Source organism: Convolutriloba macropyga, chromosome 5 (genome assembly GCF_964194025.1).
Source record: "Convolutriloba macropyga chromosome 5, txConMacr16.3, whole genome shotgun sequence".
Classification (NCBI taxonomy): Eukaryota; Metazoa; Xenacoelomorpha; order Acoela; family Convolutidae; genus Convolutriloba; species Convolutriloba macropyga.
The window spans coordinates 44,119,561-44,142,627 of NC_134472.1; the positions used below are offsets into that span (position 1 = coordinate 44,119,561).

Consider the following 23,067-nt stretch of genomic DNA (forward strand, 5'->3'; position numbering starts at 1 on the left):
ATTAAGTGAAAACTCAATTAGCTGAATGAAAATAATTTTTGCAGAAATTAGGCGAAGCTTTTCAACTTAGCTTTGAGTTTAGGCGAAGACCAATCAAAAAAGCTTGGAAGAGGCACTTGGAAATCCATTTGACAATATAGGGTTGCTAAGCTTCCCTTTCCTCTGTCTTCACTAGATAATGCGTTACAAAATACATTCAAAATTTACTTATCTCGACTCTGCTTTTTAGGCATTTATCTATACAGATTATATCAATTCTCATCTTATTTTTTGCCCCTAAATAACTCTGTTTTCCCTTTGCTTTTTCTTGATACATTTGCCAAGTTGGATCTTTTCAACAATTGCCCCCCCCCTTTTTGCAAAGGGGGGCTTTTCATGAATAGATTTTAAGCGAGCGATTTATTAACCAATCAGAGACGACTAATAACTTTCCGTGTATGCTCATACTGTGTTAATGCGCCATACTAGGACAATTAGCCGAAATGGAATACAAAGCGAAAAGAATTTCCAACTTTCGGGTCGGTGGGCGCGCTTCACGCGCGTCGCGGCTTCGCCGCGATAACCGACCCGCCATTTCCGGATTACATCCTACAGCGCGTGAGAGGCATGGCCGTGAACAGCGGTCCGCAATTGCACTTAAACTGATATTCGGCTATCTAAACTGTAGGCCAAATAATATTGTGGTAAAGTATAGCACAAAAGGGTTGGCAATTCTCTACTAGGTACCAAAGGGGGGGGGGGGCAATAGTTGAAAAGATCCGCCAAGTTTAATGCGAGCTCCTTTAAATCGTGCAAATAACCGTGCAAACCTGAGTCTGATTGACATAGACATACAGCTGAACAATGGTAAAGTTGAATGTAAATTTGGTGAAACTGGTTCCTCATAGCGATCTCAAGGTTGACTCTCGAGGAAAACTTCTTCAAGCAGTTCAAAAATCTATCCGAAATAATACTTGTTTCGTGGCAAAGAAATCGGAATCTATAGTCGGCACAATTATTTCTGAAAGTCTGACTTTAGAAGAATATTTGAATATGAATACAGTTTATCCTCAAATGAAAGTCTTATTTCAATACCTTATCGGCAAACGCAGTGAACCGATGCCCGGGAATTTTTTGCGAATAAGGATAATAACAGTATCCAAAAACGAGCAGCAGCAAGGAATAGCCGGCAAGCTAACCGATTTCGTTCTGAGGTGGGCAAAAAGCGAAAAAATCGGAGCAGCTGTGACGGAAGCGACTGGTCTTTACAGCCAATCAGCGTTCGAGAAGCGAGGCATGAAGTGTATTAGCGAAGTGAAATATTCTGAATACAAAGATGCGAATGGGGAAGTGATATTTAAACATACTCATCCACATTCCAGTGTCAAATTGATGCTCATTAAAATTTAGTCTGATGAATTCTTGCTTTTGTACTCTCGATGTACACTTGAGCTACATATTCATGTTTCCATGTTTTTGATAATTGATATCAATATTGATTTAATGTCGAAGTGATAATTATTTATTTAAAGTCAAACGAACTGGTGGCTTTCTGGTTAAGTGGAACTGGATGCTTAAGTTTGTGTTTTTTCAAAACTCCGTCAAACCACAAAAAAATTCAATCTGTTATCTAATCAGTCTGTGTCCCAATAAGATAATTGAAGTTGAATGTTTACTTTTTGCGTTGTCACTTTTTATTAGTTCTGAGTATCAGTTATGTTCAAAAAAAGTCTTATGGTGCAAGTTAGAGGCCCAAAATAGAAATCAATGCCTAAAAGTGCAGAAAATAGAGAAGATGGGTTCTACCATATTATTTGAAAAACTACCATATTATTTGATAGAGGAAGCTGTCGAATTAAGGCAGACCCGATAGGGGCTCCTTTTACAGCTTTAAAGTATAAAGAGCTAGGGCTACTTATTTCTGCGCGCGAAGTAGACTTACCTATATCTCTAAGACTAACCGACTCTGTAAAACACTGAGAGTAAACTTCTCTTATTACGGTGGTTAAGAAGTATAGCACCGGAGTCAATGGTATACACATGGTGTATCTAACTAAAAGACTGACTACAGTCAGTTCAGTTCTCTCTATATAAAAGAAAATAGTGTCTTCTCAGTCTCTGATTGGTTGAAGGTGCACATTCAGTATGTTCACTGCTACAGAATAATTTAATTCAAAACCAAAAATTCATTGAAAGTTGTTTTAGAGTTGCTCTCAAGCTTTTACGTCATTGATTTTTGGGAAAAGATAATGTCTCCTTTCTGTTATCATAGCAGCCATTGAACAAAAGATAGGTCACTTTCGGCTCCTCTTGGGTGCTTTTTACCTAGGGTTCTAGGGTTTTTTCGAAAGGAATTAATATCGCAAGATCTTGTAAGAAAAATTAATCTTCTAAGAATCTTTTAAGAAAAAAAGTTAATGTTGTAAGAATCTTGTTGGAATCTTGTAGGACTTAACAACGTCTTGTAAGAATCTGCAAGATCTTAGACGATTAACTTTTGTTTTTAACTCGGGTAGTGCAAAATTGGGAGGTTACGAAGATGTGGAATCAGTAAAGCAGTTATGTATTCATTGCACAATGTCTTCAAGCCTAAATTGGCCACAAAACAAAAAAGGTGGTTTTTATTAACCTCGCTTTATTTTTAGCGTAAATTGTTTGATGCGGCTGTTGCAAAAAAACGTTTAGGCGCTTATGAACGAGATTGAATGATCAACGACAACAACAATTTGTCAATATTTTGCCTTATCGATGTCGAAACATATTAAATTTCGCGCTTCATCTTCAATTTTCGCGCCCCAATTATTAACTAAAAGTATTACTTTTTAAATTTCATTTGCTGATTTTTTTTGCTGTATTTTTTTTCGAAATTATTATTACAATTTCTTATAGAAGTTCCCATCTGATTTCAAAATAATTTGGAGACACTGGTGTGATATTCCTAACTGTAGAGATGCAATTCGTGTCATGATAATTCTCGAAGGCAACCATAGAACTTTTCCACAGGCTCTCCCTTCATTTGCTTTCTAGTGAGAAAATCATAACGGTCAAATGTGATGTTTCGTTGTTTAGTAAACACTCTATCGAGACTTTCCCAGAGGACCTTTGTTGTTACTCGATCAATTTGTATATTTGGTTCTTGGGAACCAAATATTCGTCGACCCTCCATTCCCAAACTGAGATACGTTAGGGAGACGGCTTTGTTATCGCAATATTTCCAAGGTTTTTCACCACATAGTATATCTACGAGTTCTATTTTCTGACAATGGTTTAACCACGAGTTCTTCATCTGCTCATTACGGATTCGTCGATCTCGTTCGCTTTGGGCTGTGCTGTTTTCAACGTCGATTTCGTATATGGGCTCTGGTGGTCGAGTAACTTTGTCTGGCGGATCTCCAAGAAGACTATCAATTGAGATGCCTTCTTTAGCCATGATAGCTAATTTGAGCATGATCTGCCATCGATCCCATCGCAATGGAGGTTCAAGTGTTGGTTTTTCACAAAAGGGCTCGATTCCCAGGAGTGCACGTTCTTTAGTTGCTGACTGCGCCATGTGATATTTCTAACTGTAGAGATGCAATTCGTGTCACAAATCCACTTAGAATTAGTTGAGTGGATTTGAGGTGCGAATCCAAGTTTTTCTGAGTTGTGGGATTACTACTTTTAGATTTACTTAGCAATCGTGCTGCGATTGCAGACAAAGTTAGTGAAGGTGGAATTCTTCCCCAAAACCGATAGGATCGCGATTAGTGTAAAACAGAGTAGATTGAATGCAACTGAATTCAGTAATAAGATTCTAGAGAATGAATAGATAATCAAAAGTGGGAGATATGAACAAAACTGAAAAGTTGACTTATTAGTCGGCGGTAAAATAAATATATGTGAAATATGACTTTTAGTCTGACAACGGCAAACTTAAACTAATATAGTACTAAGTAATGAAACATGAACTTAAGATGGTACAACCGTACCACATATCTTCTGCTCGAGAGAAACTTTTTAAACTGCAACAGTGTAAAAATTTTGAATAATATTAACATATGTACTGGTTAGTATAAATAGTAACTGCAAATAAATGATAACATGGCAATGGAATTGAGGAGCTGAAATTTAGAGAATAAATTCAATGGAAACTCTCAACATTTGCTTTACAGCACAAACATAAAACATAAACTGAGGCACAATCGAGGTGCGAATCCACAAAAGTAATAACATTTAGAATATTGATACAAATGCAGCATCAAATGTACCTGAAGAACTTGAGACACAAACGCAAATTAAAAGTGATCAATAATGCAAAATGAGTGCACAAGTGATAACAATCCATATTTAAATTAAGAATGAAGGATTATTGAATTCAGAAGCACAAGCAACAATTTAACAAATTGAACATAATTGTTTGAAGTTTAAATTTGATTCTCAGCGTCAAAGACACTCATACTGTTTTCTCTGGTATATTCCTCATAGTCATAGCTTTCGGGTGACCATGTTCCATAAGGAGGGGGTGCTGGAGGACTCACTACTTGGAGCTCATAATAGGTCGCCGGTGCTGGAGGTTGAGCCGCCTCTTCTTGAAGTACTGTCGCGATTACTGGATTATCAGGCTTTTGCTTCTTATGTGCAGGAGCGGCGGAGTCATCGCTAACTGAGCACACAGAACTTTGAAAACCGAAATAGTCGGGGACGCGTCGGGTTCGTTTATTTCGGGACGTTGAAGGTGAGGCTGCGGAAGATGTTGCTGACGACGCAGCAACAGAAGAAGCATTCGATGTATTAAGAGTTGCAGAAGTAGTTCTAGAGCGTTTGCCTCCTACTTGGGGCTTTTTCGGTTTTCGCGACGCCATCGCTTTTGAAATATTGCTATTGGCGGACGAGACTCCCGAGGCCGCGTCTGATTGAGTCGGGCGGTGGCGAATTTTAATTTCCCCACGGAATTTCTTTTTAAGCTCTTTGGTGTGCTGCGAAATCTTTTCCTCCGTGGTTTTTTCATAGGGAAGAGGGCGGCGCTTTGCATACTCCCAAAGATGTGTGTTGCGTTCTGCGCGAGTTCCAAATTTGGCAAAATCACTATTGCGTACACAAACTTCGGCTACACCAGGTTCTTTAATGACTGTGGTAGTATCAGATGTTCGTGCTACTGTAATACCCGGTGCTAGAGTCTCCCATAATCCCCGAAGGTCCCGTTTTGATCGCTTCGTTACTTTGCGGGCCAATTTGAGATCAAGTGACTGTTCCGTCCGAGGAATGGGGTTGTTTAATTTAGGATGCAAAATAAAACGGGAAACGGACTTATTGTGATCCCCATTGTAGCGACGTCCCGCATCCACTTGCGCTTTCTGCATTGCCTCTTCAATGAGGATATCACTTCGATGGCCTGTGACCCAAACGTTTTTGTCAAGGTCTTCTACTGGGACGGTATCAGCATCTAAATAGTGATGGAGAATATCTTCATATGAGAGATTAGAGGACTTTGGGACTGTACGTATATTACTTAGTGGCGTGTTTGGCTTTCATCCAAAATATGCTTGGAAAGGTGTTACGTTTGTTGTCTTTTGTTTGCAAATACGTAATTGATAGACTATTGACTTTATTGCTTCTTTAATTGTGAATGATTGGTTTCTATTATCTAATTTCATGCAGCTTAAGCGTCTTTTAATTGTTTGTATCAAACGCTCTAATAATCATATAGCTCTATGGTCATTGACAAGGGCAGTGAGTATGTTAATGTTATGTTGTTTACAGAAAGTTTTTAATTTGTTACCAATTAAACAACGTGCTTGATCTAGTCTAATATTTCGGGGTACACCATGTATGTGAATGTAGTCATCTAAGAATTTAAGAACATTTGGTCCATTAGCTTTTTCAAATACTTCTACAGTGGGAAATTGGAAAAACGATCAATACATGCAACAAAATAAATATCTTGATTTTTTTCATTTGTAATGGGTCCTCCAAAATCAATCTGTATTTCTTCATTAGGTTCTTTACATGTCTGTAATGGTTTCCATTTAGACGCCGGAACAACGGGCTTAATGTTCTTACCGATATCAGTACAAGGTTTGCACTGAGCCGCCTTGTTGAGAATTTCTCGGTGCATATACGGCCAGAACGCGTACTGCCCGAGTGTTATCATGCCCCAACTACCAGGGTATGTTAGGTGAAGGCTTTCCAAAACTGCGTCCTGAATAGAATGGGGAATCGCCACCCGTTCGTCTATACAAACGCAAACTGAGCTGACATGTAGATCTCTCCAATAAGAGAACATGTATGGGTTCACTTCCTTACATCTTTGGGGGTCGTTCTGTAGGATGCAATCACGCACCTCTTTAAGGACGGCATCTTTGCTTGGGAGAACAGCCAAGAAGCCTTTTGTAAATAACTGTGACAAGTTATTTTCAAAAACTTCTTCCTTCGACAACTCCAAGTTTGGCGAATTTTGACCCTCAGTAGACGATCTCGTCGTGTTCACTGCTGAATTCGGGGTAGATTGAAACGTGACTCGGCTGTGTGTAGGGGGAGTTTGTGGGTTGGATGTTTTGTTGCTTATTGTGTGAGTGGGAATTGTATGGATATGTGATGCGTTTGCAGAGATTTTTGAATGAGTCGTGATTGAAGTTAAGTTTACAGTATTATTTGAACTAGATTGGAATGGTGCTGCGTTTGCAGAATTTTCAAAAGCAACTGAGTTGTATTACGATTTAAGGCAGAAAGCAAATTGGAATAGGTTGTTAAGCGAGGATGCGAGGCACGTGTGGAATGTGTGTGAGTGACGCTGTTAAAGTGCTGTGATTGGCAGTTTTGTGGTGTGGTATTTACAAAAACTGCAGCAATAGCGTCACGAATGCGGGTAATTGTTGCGACCCCAAATTCCTCATCATATTTGTTTGTAACTTTTGCTTCTTGATTTGGTTGGCGCGAAATGTAATCCACCAGCCCCATTTTTGCACCCGGTATATGTTCGATGTTAAAATCAAATGGTAAAAAACGATCGATCCAACGTGTTAATCTACTATTGTAGGATTTATTTGATCGATGTTCTTTCATAATAGAAAGTAGTGCTCGATGATCAGTAATAATTGTGAAGGATTTGCCAAACAAATATTTAAAATATTCTACAGACCAAACAACCCCTAACAATTCAAGTTCATTAACACTATATCGTTCCTCGTTTGAGTTGAGGAAACGAGACGCGAATGCAACTGTATGCCAAACTGTAGATGAGTGTTGTTCTAAAGCTGCTCCTAATCCCGCTCTAGAAGCATCGCATTTGATTCGCGTTTCCAAGTGCGGATTATAATGTGTATTTTCTGTTGCATTTGCGACTTTATTTTTAGTTGCTTGAAAGTGAGTTTCATGTTCAGTGTTCCAAACAATTTTTGTGTTCTTTTTTAGTAATGGTCTAAGAGGGTGGCACAATTGGGATAGATTAGGAATGAATTTTCCTAAGTAGTGAACAGAACCTAAAAATGATCGTAGTTGTTTGAGATTATTAGGTGCTGATAGGGCAGCGATTGCCGCTGTTTTTGACTCAAGTGGTGCAATTCCTGATTGACTAAATTTATGTCCTAGCCATTCGATTTCTGTTTTAGCGAAATGACATTTAGGTAAGTTTATTCGTAAATTATCCTCATCTAATTTTTTTAAGCATTTATATAATAATTTTAAGTGATCTTCTTTAGAACCACGACTAACTATTATGATGTCATCCAGAAAACAATAGGTATTTTGCAGTCCGACTAAAGTATAGTTCATTACTTTCTGGAATGCTGCCGGCATATCAGTTAATCCGTAGAAACCGGTAATAAAGCGATACGTTCCAGTTCTCTCACCGCTAATGATATTGAAGTTACAATGTCGAGCTGTTTCCGGGTCTAATTTGAATTGACTGTATGCGTACTCCAAATCCAAGGTTGAAAAATATGCTGTTTCTTGTGATGCGGATGTGTTTAAATTTTGTTGAATTGTGTCAATTAAATTATCAATATTCGGCATTTGGTATTTATTTTTATGGATAGATTTATTTAAAATTTTGGAGTCTAAGGCTAATTTAACTGTTTTGTCTCTTTTTACTGTTATTCAAATAGGTGAAATATAATTTTTATCTGAACAACTGTTTAATTTTATTATGTTCGTTTCGTCAAGTAATTTGTTAAGCTCTATATTAACTAGTGGTTGTAAGTTAATTGGGACTCGTCATCCTTTTTGATGTGTAGGTGTAAATTCTTTGTGAAATGTTGATTTTACTGAAAGTTTTAAACATTTACTGATTCGGGTGACGAGTTCTGGAAAATCAAATGCAATCTGTTTCTTGATTAGACATTGGTTTTGATCAATATTTGCAACTTATTTCAACTGAGTAAGAGAAAAATCTAGCTTTGGAAAAAGATCTCGTCCAATGATAGGTCTGTGTCCATCTTCCACCACTGTTACATCAACGCCCGTGGCTATCCAATCATTACATTCGATTGATGTTTTGATCACGCCAACAATCTTGATTATATCATTGGAGAAATTTTTCAAATCATGTATTTTTGGCGACTGAACCCAATAGCTTTCATTGCATTCGGACACTACTGTGTCTGCTAGACTTTTGTTTACAATAGTACACACGCTTCCCGAATCCACCAATGCCTTTGTTTTTGTATTCCCGACACAAATTTCTAAATTTACTGGTTCTACCTCACGAACGTTATTTTGAATTGAAATCGCCGCTACACAATTGTCATCGAAATCATCGTAGTCCGAGTCATAGTTCGCGTCGTAGATGCTCTGCTGCTGTAAAAGTTTATTTATATTGTTGACTTGATCGGCTGCTGTTGCTGACGTACCAACAGTAGCCGCCACGGAGATTGAGTCGTCTGCATAATTTACTCTGGGTTTAGGTTTAATAGGTTCTTTGGATTTTCGACAAACTTTAGCAAAGTGGTTTGCGATTCCGCAGTTTTTACAGTTCTTGCCCCTGGCGGGAAATTTCTGTCTATGAGATGGGGACCAACCATAGCCACAATTTGGACAAATTGTTGGCTTGACAAACTGGTTTGTCGACGCTCGTGATCTATTCCACGATCCCTGAACATTATTTATCATCTGACTTGTAATTTCATTTGTAGTTGTCAAAGTTGGAAACCCAAATATTTTTAGTTGATTTTGTATTCCCATTTCAATGTTCATAGCAATTTCAAGAGCTTTTTTTAGCCGTTCGTGTTTCTTTTAACAATTCTCTTTGGATTTCGCCATCTTGCATATTAGCTATGAAGACGTCACGAATTATCGACTCCTCGTGGCTTCCTAAATCGCAATTCAAAGATAATTCTCGAAGGCAACCATAGAACTTTTCCACAGGCTCTCCCTTCATTTGCTTTCTAGTGAGAAAATCATAACGGTCAAATGTGATGTTTCGTTGTTTAGTAAACACTCTATCGAGACTTTCCCAGAGGACCTTTGTTGTTACTCGATCAATTTGTATATTTGGTTCTTGGGAACCAAATATTCGTCAACCCTCCATTCCCAAACTGAGATACGTTAGGGAGACGGCTTTGTTATCGCAATATTTCCAAGGTTTTTCACCACATAGTATATCTACGAGTTCTATTTTCTGACAATGGTTTAACCACGAGTTCTTCATCTGCTCATTACGGATTCGTCGATCTCGTTCGCTTTGGGCTGTGCTGTTTTCAACGTCGATTTCGTATATGGGCTCTGGTGGTCGAGTAACTTTGTCTGGCGGATCTCCAAGAAGACTATCAATTGAGACGCCTTCTTTAGCCATGATAGCTAATTTTAGCATGATCTGCCATCGATCCCATCGCAATGGAGGTTCAAGTGTTGGTTTTTCACAAAAGGGCTCGATTCCCAGGAGTGCACGTTCTTTAGTTGCTGACTGCGCCATGTGATATTCCTAACTGTAGAGATGCAAATCGTGTCACAAATCCACTTAGAATTAGTTGAGTGGATTCGAGGTGCGAATCCAAGTTTTACTGAGTTGTGGGATTACTACTTTTAGATTTACTTAGCAATCGTGCTGCGATTGCAGACAAAGTTAGTGAAGGTGGAATTCTTCCTCAAATCCGATAGGATCGCGATTAGTGCAAAACAGAGTAGATTGAATGCAACTGAATTCAGTAAAAAGATTCTAGAGAATGAATAAATAATCAAAAGTGGGAGATATGAACAAAACTGAAAAGTTGACTTATTAGTCGGCGGTGAAATAAATATATGTGAAATATGACTTTTAGTCTGACAAGGGCAAACTTAAATTAATATAGTACTAAGTAATGAAACATGAACTTAATATGGTACAACCGTACCACAACTGGGAAAGAGATTTTATTAGTAATTGTTTTTGAAAAAATTTAAAAGTCGGCATCCCGGTCTATACCTGAAGAGGATCAAACAGTTCAATGGAAAATTTCTTTTCGTTGGAGGAAATTAGTTCAAAATTTGTTTTCACTAACTTAGCTCGTATCTTTTAAGTTAGAACGTCTAATTGCAAAATTCTGATGCTAGTCGGGTCTTTTTTGAACTCTGTCGAACAAGCAATAATCAAGCAATTATTGTTGAGTTGTACCTCAGGGTTTTCAGCTGTTTTTTGAGTTAGAAATGGGATACCTTCAAACTTTTTTTTATTTTCACATGTTTCAGTGTCTTCTATCTATATTGGCGTGACGTTAAGTTTCCTTGAAGTGTCTGTTGTAACACCTTTTGTTCTGAGTTAGTTTTTGTTTATTACTGTTCAAACATTTTTCAAAAAGGAGGAATATATATGCGAGGCTGGCATTTTCTTTGCTCAGTTGATTTTTGTTTACGCAACGTAGAGAAAAACAGAAACATAATTTTGTAGCACTCAGATCCAGTTTTGACTTAGGTGGATCTGTGAAAATTTGAAGGAAAATTGAAAAGGAAGAAATTGCTCCGGTAGGGGGATTTGGTACCGAAATTAGATAGGCTAAATGAGATTTATTTAGAGTACGAAGAACAAAAAACTAACAATTTGAACTGTTTGGCCAAAACTTTCTAAAAAAGATCTTTTTTCCCCAAAAATGATAATCTTTTTAACTGTCTCTATGTATTCTACAGTTTAAATAATTTTGCTCAAACCATTTTTGTGATGTTTCAAAAGATTTTACGGGTAATCGAATTTCCGGCAATTTAGAGCTCTAAAAATAGCGAAAATCAAATTTGATTATAAAAAAACTAAAAGAAGAAAATTGTGAGCTATTCCAAATTCTAGATTTGTTTTCGAGAATAAATTTTTTCTATTCCAAAGGACTAATGAAATCAGTAATTGAAAAAAATCGTGGAGACGTACAAAAACCGTTTCAAGAAGTGAACATAAACAAGTCAAAATCATTACTGAAAAGTAAAGATTGAAAATTTTTCTGATCATCTTTGTATTCTTTGTTTTGTCTGCTTAGATCCTTTTACAAATGTTTTTGAAATTTATATGAAAACTATCTATCACTTCTCTGTATTACGAATTCTCTCTTCGAAGTGATCTTTTCCAGACTCTGGGCTTTTTTAAATTGAAGACGCAACGTATTTTTATTGTGAAGCTCTCCTTATGAAGATCAAATTTTACTGTTGAAAGAAGAAAAACTAATATTATTTTCTTTTCAATTCACTGAAAAATAACTAAAACTTCCCATTTCTTTAGAAAAACTCTGACTTCAGCTATTGAAAAAGCCCAAAAGCAAAACTAACCGATAACCAGTATTCTTTAACGGCATCTATTGCTAACTTTCAAGAACAGTTTTTCGCTTCCCTTTTAATCAGAGACAATTAAAATCAGAGTGCAGAATCTTTCGGTAATTTTTCAAAAAAATTAATGGTTGCTGGAAATTGAAGTGTTAATTAATTTCCAATACAAAATTTGGTTTATGAATTTTAACTGCGAGATTTAAATAATGGAATTTGCAACTTACGCTCATGAAACATTAAAAATGACAAAAAAATTATCAAAGTGTTCAAAATATTCATTTCTAATATACTCTCGATTTTACTATTTCGAAAGAGATACAGATAGCTGGCTTAAAAGAGGCGGATTTTTTAATTTTTAGATAGAAGTTGAGGCATAGAGCAAAAACGGTCAACAAAAACAAAAAACTTCTCAATATTTGCAAAAAATTGCGTCTCTAAGTCAGTCCGAAATTCAAATTGTTTGTTTTCAAAGCTTACTAATGATGCATTTGCAAAATTTTTTTCAAAAATTATTTGTCCTATTATGCTTATGAAGTGTCAAAACTGACAAATATTTTCGGTATACTTACAAAGTTACATTTAAAAATTTAGTGTCAAATTTAAAATTACCAATACAATTGCCGCAAAAAGTCCGTAAGCACTTTTGATTTAGAAAAAATCATAAGACAGCAGACCTAAAAAACAGTGACGAACCTTGAGTATTAACCAATTGTTAAAAATTTGTTCTTTGGTGTTGGTGTTTTTTGTGTAATGTTTGGTTTTTGTTCGTTTGTATGGTTTTTCCCTGTGTGCGTGTTTCAAATTGTACTACCCTAGTCTTGTTAGAATGTCGTGAAGAGGTTTCCTGTCTGCCTAAAAGTAGGGTACGTTTTTGGGTTCAAACAGAACAAATAATTTTGTCCAATGCATATAAGTTCCTTTCGGATACTCCCAATGGTTACTTTGACAGAAATTAAAAGCTGTTTTTGCAACTTTGAAGGGCATGTCGGAAAATTCTGTTCTATGATTAGATTCGCACGAGCCGCCTTGTTTATGATATATGTTTTTCTGTTTGTAGTTAACTTAAACTTTGTAACTTTATATTTATCTGAACTACATTGCGGTGTATTTTTCCGATTAAAACGCAATAATCATAAATGAATACACTGTAACTATTATTCTCTTTACTATGCCTTCATGAATTTCAGTTTTCATTCTCTAAGATACAAGGAGGCTCGGTAATGTGCGTACGTACATAAAGTTTCGACCCCGCTCATCCACCTTCTTTACATAAATGGCTACCAAATGATAAAGAGATAGAACTCTTTCAAAAACATACACATCGTTCAATAAACAACCAATGAAATACGATAATGCCACGCTAGAGGACCGACAAAGTTGTTTATAATAGAACTACTAGAAAAGACAAAAAAATCAAACAACAAACATGATTTACGACCAAAACTAGAAAAAAAAACTTTGACAAAAAAAATAATCAAATCTATAAAAAAAAATCACAAAATCAAACTCGCATCAGATAAAAACCAATTCAATTTAATCTATGTTTCATTAGAAAAGATATGGGATCTGTCCCCAAGGCGACTGGTTCACAGGTTGACAAAAAGAGCAAATAGGGTTGAAGTTCAAAAATACTTTTCCATTTTTGAAAGCAATTAATTTCACAGTTATTAATGTCATTAGATATCAACTGAATCCGCTAAAACGTTCATTTATAACTACATAGGAAGCAATTGAGACCAGTCAATGCCCAATTTTCGATTGCGCAAAACTTCAAAGCCAATGGGATTAACTATTATTTTTATAGTTTAAAAAGGAAACGAAAATCCTTTGAAATGTACAAAATTATAAAAATCTAACAGTTTATGAAATCTTAGAAACAGTAGTAAAAAAGTCGAGTAAAAGATGTCTGGAGTTAAACCCCTTATAACTAAAAAATCAATGGAAACGGTTTGTGATTTATGTTTACAGAGACTGAGCTGCAAATCGACCGAAAAGCTATTTAAAAACGACGAAGCTCAAAAACCCAAATTTATTTTTGAAAAAAATTTCAAAAGTCACAAAAGACTAAGGATTACAACAAAAAACGGTGGATTAATTTTCAACACCTCAAAAAGCCAATTGGGCCTGTTAATAATGAGACTAAGTCAAGAGCCCACAAACAAAACTCATAAAGAAGCCAAAAATTCAAACAATTTTACAACATGACACTGTTCAATGCACTAAAAATGTAAGAAGTAACCTAAAAGAACTGTAAACTATCATTTTTTCTTCCTCATAAAAGCACTACTTAGATATGACAACATAAACCCAAAAATTGAACAGTAGAGAAATCTCCGAAATTTTTATATGAAACAAAACGGTCAAAGCAATCAGTCAAAACAAATAACCAGGCTCGAAAAAAAATTGAGTTACATGGTGACGAAAACAAAAGCAAAGAGGAAACAGATTAAAAAAATCTTATTTTTTAGTTTGATTTGAAAGTCATTAAAACAAACAGATATAAACTAAAATCTTTAACTAAGTTGAGTTATACGTTTTGAGGAAGCAATTAACATCTATCGTTATCGGGTATATGGCGTACAACAACGAAAAAAAAAGACAAACTTAGTCAAGATCAGAAACCCCAAAAAGTTTTGCTAGTTAAGTGTGTCTCAAAAAAACAGTTAACATATCCAGATACGCCTATGCCGACGTCGTGCGTTTTCCCTACAACTCCATCCCTTAATTGGACATGTCAGTAATGTGCTAACTCAGCAAGGAAACAAAATGAACTCATAAAATATGCAATTATGATAAAAAACTAAAAAAAAAGTGAAAACGCGTAATACCAAAATAAAAAAAACGTTAAATGAAAATAAATTCGTTATCGACTTCAAATTATAAATCACAGGAAGTCTGTGTCGGCGTTTTAACCGAGACTGCTTACGAAATTGAGAGAAATCAGAAGAAATAGTGGCAATGTTCAAAAACTCACTGATATTTTCTCAAACAAAATGTATTCAAAATCATAACGGACATTAGATAGCAACTTAAAAGTTTCTTTTATACCTTTTTTAAATAGCTGGGTTTATGATTGGGGACACTAAGTTATTGAACTACAAAAATCATAAGAAAATAAATCAAAACGTCAGAAATCCATAAAATTTTTACGAAAACAATTTGTCAGAGCCATAAAAACCATGAGCTTACTTCTGAAACCATATTATAATCTCGTTGGGTCTCGTTTATTGTAAACAGTGTCTGCCATTAATTGAGCCCTGATTCGAAAATTTTTTCCTAAATTTACAAAAAAAACCTTTACATAGCAAAAGTTTTTTGAAAAAAAGTTCGCGCCCCATTACAATCTAAAAAATTTTTATCATAAGGATCCATGGTGAGATCAAGATCAGACCAGATATTTCTGAACGTCTAACAATACACTCAATTGTTGAAATGGTTGCGAAGTAGATTAATTCTATCCAAAAATTTTCGGTTTTTTTTTCGAAAAAAAAATAATGCATTTTGTATAATTATTGACTTTATATTCGCAAAATTTTGGCAAAATTGTAGTTCCAGAAGTATCGTAAAGCCTGCGGGAGTACAACTAGAATTTATGAAGAATATGGTTGCAGTTTAAAGGTATCTACGTCAAGCAAGTTTACAGAAAGTGGGCTAAAAAAGCATATTTGGTCCCAGTTTTGACGGAAAAGTCTGAATCTGGAAACATTTACCAAAAATTCAAGCCAGAAACTCTGATCAATAATACTACAGTTAACAATTTTATCATATTTTAGCAATACTGACAAAAATTTGGTCACAATTGACAAAAATTTGGTCGAAAATGTGAATAAAAACAGCTGAATTACGTCTAATGTTCACAAAACTTTAAACCTCGGTAGCTCCCTATAAAAAGCGAAAATTGAAAAAAACTTTTTAATTCCATATTCTACGCCCGACGGGCTTACTAACGATATCACTCACAACTCTCTACGATTATTATATCGATCGGCCAAATTTGTCTGAACCAAAAAACCAATTGAGAATATAGTTCCTCCCCCCCCCCCTCCCAGAGAGGGATCGGAACAATTATACATTTACTCTCGACCGTGGTCAACCAGCTTTTGTCTTGAATATGATTGAATACTTGGCTAAGGAAAAAGAATATCCTGTATAAAATTATAAGGTATAAGTAATTTAAATTTTAAGTTTTGTTTCCATATTCTTTTACCTTGGTTGATACCTTGTTTTTTATTTGACACATTATGTGTTAGAACATTATGCTCGAAGTGCACATTACCGATTCTCCTTGCACCATTTTTATGCACGAGTCTATAAAATGTTGCTGAAAAGCAAAAACAATTGACACGCACATTCGAGGCTCATTTGTAGGTTACACAGTTTTTGAGCGTTAGCCATGTTTTGCACGTAGAATATGAATTTCTTTCAAAATTATTTACATATACCTGCGCAAATAATGATGCGCATTTACAAAATACCACAACACCAAATTTTTGGAATTGATAGACAAACTTAAATACAGTGCTAGCATTAACCCGAAATAACAATTTATTCATTTTTGTAGTTATTGGCTATATACATGGTGCATTTTTTCAACTTTTCCAGTACTTTGAGTCAAAAATTTTCTCACTTTATTAAAGTAAAACACAATTTACCAAACGTAAGGCAAAGTTGTTATAAAGAGGAAAATAAAACTTTTTGGGGAGATGCAAATTGACTGATACATGTGGCTGGGGGAGGGGGCAATATGGAAAGATCCCAAGTATTTAAGACCAAACAAATGTAAATATGTAATTTTTATTTTGCTAATTTAGTATACACTGACCTGAGAAAGGATCCAAAGTTTATTATATGCTGCTAACCCAAGGGTTATCAGGCAATAAATTCTGGTTTTCATCATTTTATGTTTGAGAAATTTTATGAAGTATACATTAAGCACTGAAACTGCAAATTCTCATGTTATCATAAAGCTAGTCTTGCTGTGGCTTAAATTTAATATTTAAGCTGTAGTTTGATTAATAATATTCAATGAGAACGATGGTATTGAATGTAATCGTTTATTCTCTCCATTAATTGTGTGTACCAATTTAGTACCATCTAACATCAACTTCTTATTTATCCAATTCTACTTTATAAAAGTGGGATGAAACCCGAGATCGTTTATGGCCATGCAGTACTGACAGACGCAGAACATATTACAGATCTGGTGGTGTCCGATTTCCTGGCATCGGAACCCCTTTGCGTGTCTGTTCAGAGACAGTGCAACAAGAACGTTTCACAGATCTTTCAGATTGTTACAGTCAAGGTTACAAGAGGAACATTGAAAACTAATAAATGTTCTTTTCAAGGACTGGGTCATTGAAGAGAACACATTGCTAGTTATCCATGTTTTTGCGCTCATGTTTTTTTCTCATAGAGATACCACTAAAATTGAGTTAAATGGTCTGTGAATCGGCCAATTTCCGTCTGTTCAATTTTGATATTTTTTTTACTAAACTTAATGCAAGTTGGTTTTTCGCAAAATCTATAGATTTATACAAATATTTTGGGAGTGCTGCAAGTTCATTTTTGTGTGGTGTGGCGTGGTTTGTGTGTGTTTGTTAGTGAGTGAGTGTGTGTGTGTGTGTGTGTGTGTGTGTGTGTGTGTGTGTGTGTGTGTGTGAGTGTGTATGTGTGTGCCTGCGTGTGGGCGTGTATGTGATGTTTAAAGCAAAGCTGCAACAGGAACCTAACTGTTCTCCAGATAGTAACAAATTTGACAACTGAAAAACAATGCAACATAAAAATAAGCTAATTGTGTAATCGGAAAATCAGGCCGCTAATGATGGCTCATCTAGTAATTTTATTAACAGATACCGAAATGACAAACTCAGGATTGAAAAAATTTCAGAACTGGGGGAAAAAGTTTTGCTAATCAAGACACTTTTCGTAGGCAAATACAGCAATGATAATCCGAAAGAACGGCCACTGGTTACAAAAATGCAAAAGACCACGAACTACTGCATTTCATTGATGTCAAACAAATTGAAAGAGAAAAGTACAATTGTCAAATTTTTTTTGCAAAAAAAGAATAGTTGAAACAAAAACATCTGCTTGCTTGTCGACACAAAATTTTGATAAAGCTAAAGGCCAGTCGATCAGAAATACAAATTATAGAAAGAAAGTTGTATTATAAACATTAAGTCATTGATTTGGCGCCGGCGGATAGATACTTTTTGCTCAACACTGCAGAGTAAACAAATTGGACAATTTTTACTAGAACCATGCAATGTGATGCGAAATGCAGCACTAAATTGTTGATGTCTTCTGATTACTCAAAGGAGCAAGAAATTAGATAATCCCCAAAAGCAAGTTGACGCAGATATCATTTGCTTAACTACAAACTGACTTTTATCAGGTTTTAACAACTGCGAAACATTTCTAAATAGCAACTAGCTTTTGCAAAAAAAATCTGATTTATTAATATGTATTCAACTTGGTAGAACTTATTACTAATTAAATGTAGTCAACTTGTAGTCAACTTGGTTGAATTAAATGTAGTCAACTTGGTTGAACAGCTGACTCTCTGATTTAAAAAACTAATCAATAAGTGACAAAACCGACAAACTTTCTTATTTTGAATAGTGACTTGAAGTTCTTGAACAAAAATTTAGATAATCTGACCACCAGAGACCTTAGTGAGAAGCTGTTGGCACATAAGTTTACTCAATTGAATTTAGTATCACTCCTGTAAACAACTAAAAACAAGCTCATCGCTTGATGTCTTCCTTGGTAATAACTTGAATATATGCTCTGAGATCGAGGAACAAAAAAAAGATTTTGTGATAATAAACTCCTAATTGCGGAACTCCTACTTCCGATTAATAAAAACGAAGCCTTATCTGTTTCAGAAGATTAAGTCTAGCAAATGCTAGTTGGATTAAGCTCAAGGAATTTTTGTCGTATCGGCTGAATACAAATTCTAGTATGAACAAAGTAAAGGAAATATTCTCACACAGTATTTTTTCGCCATTTTAGTCGGCAAAACTTTAAAAACCTAGTTGTAAAAATTTTGGCACCTCTATATATATTTTCTCAGTTCATTCACTCTTAAAACAAACTTTTGGTTACCAGGCGCCGAAGAAATGCATCTAATGTCAGCATACTAGCAAATCAACTCAATAGTTTTCTTGAGATGGATAGACAAAATTTCGTTGAAGGCTGGAATCCAAATGAAGCTTACAAAGTACTTAAAGTAGCTCAAAGGAAAACTCAATCCCAACAAAGATGATTTATAACGGCTAAGAATTCAATGGACTTCAGAACTTACCTCAGTTTCCAGGAATATACCTCAGTTTCCGGGAATTGGTACTGGAATGGCCAAAAATTTAACCAATAATTTAGTTTTCTTAGATGATACTCTTTCTAAAGAAAACAAGATCTGTAAAGAAATCTCTAAAATCAAATTGGGTTCAAAATCGGTTGACGAGATTTCACACGGTTTCCTCAAGACAGCTGCGCCATTCCTGATAATCATTATTTTATTCATTTTCACTTGTTTTTTAGCAAATGCCAGTTCGCAGACATATGGAAAAGTTCACGTAAGACCTCATTTTAAGAGTGGTAGCAAACTTAATACTAAGAATTACCATGCATTTAGATTGCTTACATCCTTGTAACTAAAGTTTTAAAAATTGGTGTATAAACGTTTTCAGGAATTGACTCCAAAAAACTATGCAACGAGCGACCCGGCTTTTGCATCGTTGCATCGTTCGACCAAACTTCAGTCAACTCCATGTTTACTGGGGAAAATTGTCTTCTGAGCTAGATGCTAAAAAGGAACCAATATCGGTTTATCCACAAGTTTTTTAAATTGGTTTTGACGAAAACTCCTGTTCATCCAATCGCGTTGTTAGACAGGCAATGCGAATGGACAGGCAAAACGAGTTTTTATCTCAAACTTTTATTGGAATTTTGTGAAGATAACCAGTGGCGAACTACAGGGGTACTTTTCTGCAGCGGTCGTTCTGTTTACGGTCTATTTAAATGAGTTACAAGAAGTTTTCTTGAATGAAAAATGTTTTTTGGACGACACAAAAATCGTAGGTACAGAAATCCATCATCCAAATCTGCAAAGTGATAACGATAGTGTTATCACTCGAATTTAAAAAACTTATTTAAACTTTCATTTCACCAAGTTCAAGTTTATCAAATTTGTCTACAGAATTGTTTTGACCAAGAATTGACTGTTGGAACAAGTGGACATCAGATTGAACAGGTAAATTCAAAAAGAGCTCATTATATCTCCCGAAAATGGCGTAAATGTCTCCCAAATATATTCTTGGGACTTCCACGAGGACATTTTCCTTAAAAAAGGTCTTCATAAGCCAGCTCATATTCCAGTTTTGCCTGCTGAAAGGGAATGTTGAACGTTTGTCTTTAAATATGTACTTTCAGCTTTCTACTATGGATCCAAGTTCCCCAGTAAAGTTAGACTAAAAACATGCATAGAGAATGTTCAAAGAATTTGTGTTAAGTGTATCTCTAGAAAAGGGAATCTCTCCTATTCAGAAAACGTCTTCAAAATGATTAAACGGAAGTCTTCTTGCAATTGGGTGAGAGCTGGTTCTTTCAGATCTAATTCTTTGGAACAAAGAACTTCTTGGGAACACAATTTGGAATCGAATTGGTTTCTGAAAGATCATACCATCTTACCGCAATACAAGATCCAGTGATAGGGTTTTGATTTACGCTAGAGAGATGAAGCAAAAGTGGTGTGAGGAAATATGGTCGTTCGTGTAGCCAAGTATAACAATGATCTTTCATTCTCCTACAATTTTCTTGCTGACAAACGCCTCTTAGGAAACACAAAGCATTCCAAAGAGAAATGATAAAACTCTTTGAATCGCAAGCAAAATCTACATTCAGATAATGTTGCTATATTTCTTGAGGAGACTCATTAGAAAACCTACTTAAAAATCGAACCTCTCCCGAAGGGGGCAAAACCACGACGGTGGAAAACATGTATGGTTTGAATTCGTTTTTATTATTCTCATTATTATTATTTCCATTTGTTCAGGTAATTCCTATTTTTACCATTCAGAGTGTTTATCATATTTGTAGAAACTAAAATTGTTAGATTCAATAATTTTCTATTACCTAAAACAACCATTCAGAACTTAAACATTTCCCTTTTTTAAATTCTCTCACATTTATTTTACAATTTACCGATAAATAAGAATTGCAATCATTTTCTCTACTAATGACCGAAGGGGAATGAAGCCAAGTAAAAATGGGTCTCAGTTGAGAATATTTTTTGAGGCTGAATTAGCCTGAGGGATATTATCCCGGTGAGATAACTATGCTTCAATCTCTGATAAGGCTTAGGGAGCTAAAATGAGCAAAAATGAAAGAAAAATGGATTCATTTGTAAGATTTTTAATGGAGGCGCAAAACATCAGGGTATTTATGTCTTCTTCCCGTACAATAAAATCTAAACTCGCTAAAAACGCTAATTCTTGAAATGATATATTAAATGCACCGTGAAGGTAGCGTATGTTAAAACAGAAAAATAAACAGAAAATTAATTTTTGAATTGATACCAACAATAATTAAAAAGATAGAAATGCACAACATGAACTAAATTCAAATGCACGCACAATCTTTTGGTTGAATTGAATTTGGTCTCGGTATTTCTTCAATTTTCTTAACAATAATCTCTATATTTTTTTTGGCAGTACCAGAAGATTTTGAAAGTATTTCATTCGCCGTGAAAATTTTACTACGATATCTTTCGCCACAACAATTTTAATAACTAATTCTCTCGTCATATTTTGGACATAAAAAATAGCCGATGGAAGTGGGATGCCAGAATTATTTTTAAATGGTTGCTTGCCATATTTGAGTGTACAGTGCAATTTTTTTATTTTATTTACAATCGAACAGGTAATTTGTCTTTATTTAGTTTAAGAAAGTGAGATAAATCAATTTTTCTACGACTGTAGCAAGGTTTGACAGCCAAATTTAACTGTTTTTCAAGAGTTGATAGAAGATTCTGAGGTACTGAGCACAAAAGTGCTGCTGTATATTGCAGGTAACTAATAGCAAGAGAATTTAACAGTGTTCTTCTGAAGTTTTCTGGAACGCAGTTTCGTCATGTACAAAGAGATTTTTTGCCTGGTGCCGTGTTGTGTAAAACATTTTTTTTACCACGAGCTGATATTTGGGTTTGTTATCAATTTTAACAGTCAGACATTTTATTTTTCTCCGTAACTCTTTGTCCACAGACTGTAAGACAGACTTTAACTCCCAGATCTTTAGATTTACTGGAGCTAAATAAAATGAATTCGGTTTTGTAGGTCTTGAGCTGAGAAAAATGGCAATCAAAGTAATTAACCAATTTTTGGCGTCGTTTTCAAGAAATTCGATGCACACTTAAACATCTTTTTGGATGAAAAACAACTGTGTCATCTGCGCAGTTTATATTAAATAATAGTCGTTAACATAAGTTTTGAATATGGTTGATCCGAAAAATGTAACTTGCCTAATTCTTTTTATTGATTTCAGCCAATCCTTATTCCGTTAAATCAGAAGCTCTCGAGTTTTGCGAAAAAGTTCTCACGTTCATTCGACTCAAATGCTTTTGGCAAATCAACGAAAAAGGTTCCTATATGATCGTTTTCATCAGGCTTGTATCGTATTGCTTCTGTTATTATACAAGTGCGTCTATTGTTGAATAGTTTCCGAAATCGAGATTGCGTTTTGTTATATATATTTGCTTTATGTAGATATTCGTCGATTTGTTCTTTAAGGAACTTTGCAAAAAAAAGGTTGATAAAGCTGGCGTTAACGAAATTCGTTCATATTTTAAACAGTGTCAATATCACTTTTTTTAAAGAGTGGCGTGGTGTGAGCAAATTTATGTTGCGAGGGGTACTGCAGTGCTTTCAAATATTCTTTAAACGAAAAACACAATGGCTTAGCCAGCTCTAGCCCTCCTATCTTTAGTGCCCAGGCAGGTGTGTATGAAAGACCAAGTGGTTTATTTTTTGTTTAAGCCAAGAGGGCACTCTTAGACTTTCATGGTTAGTTACAAATCTGTACAAAAAAGTGAAGTGAACGGTTTGGCGGTTTTCAACCGAATACGTTTTTACGTTTCTTGAATATGAAAGCTCCTAAGCTGTTTTAAAATGTAGTTCAAGTGATATGCAATCTCAACTTCAGAAAACTGTTGTAGCCGTTGTTTTCTTGCAGTTTCGAACTTCATTGATAACGTTCCAATTCTGCAGGTGTAATGAACTGTTCCTGAAACTTTGAACTTCTGAAGCAACATCTTTAAAGTGCACGAAATTCAAATGACTTTTTGTATTGTGTAGTTTTTGCACACTTCGTTTGGCAAGTGAATTCTCTAGCTCATTT

At 35.3% G+C, this 23,067-nt stretch overlaps 2 protein-coding genes across 2 annotated transcripts in view; both read left to right on the forward strand.

Annotated features, from left to right (window-relative positions):
• The window catches only part of LOC142340023 (arylalkylamine N-acetyltransferase-like 2), a 2,468-nt gene extending 799 nt beyond the window's left edge, over positions 1-1,669 (forward strand). The window contains exon 2 of the mRNA XM_075390421.1: positions 888-1,669. Within this exon, the coding sequence (XP_075246536.1) occupies positions 888-1,389 (502 nt within the window). The 3' untranslated portion in view covers positions 1,390-1,669. The remainder of the gene's footprint in view (positions 1-887) is intronic.
• Positions 1-23,067, forward strand: part of LOC142340024 (uncharacterized) — a 63,375-nt gene that overhangs the window by 9,975 nt on the left and 30,333 nt on the right. The gene's annotated exons all lie outside the window — the stretch shown is intronic.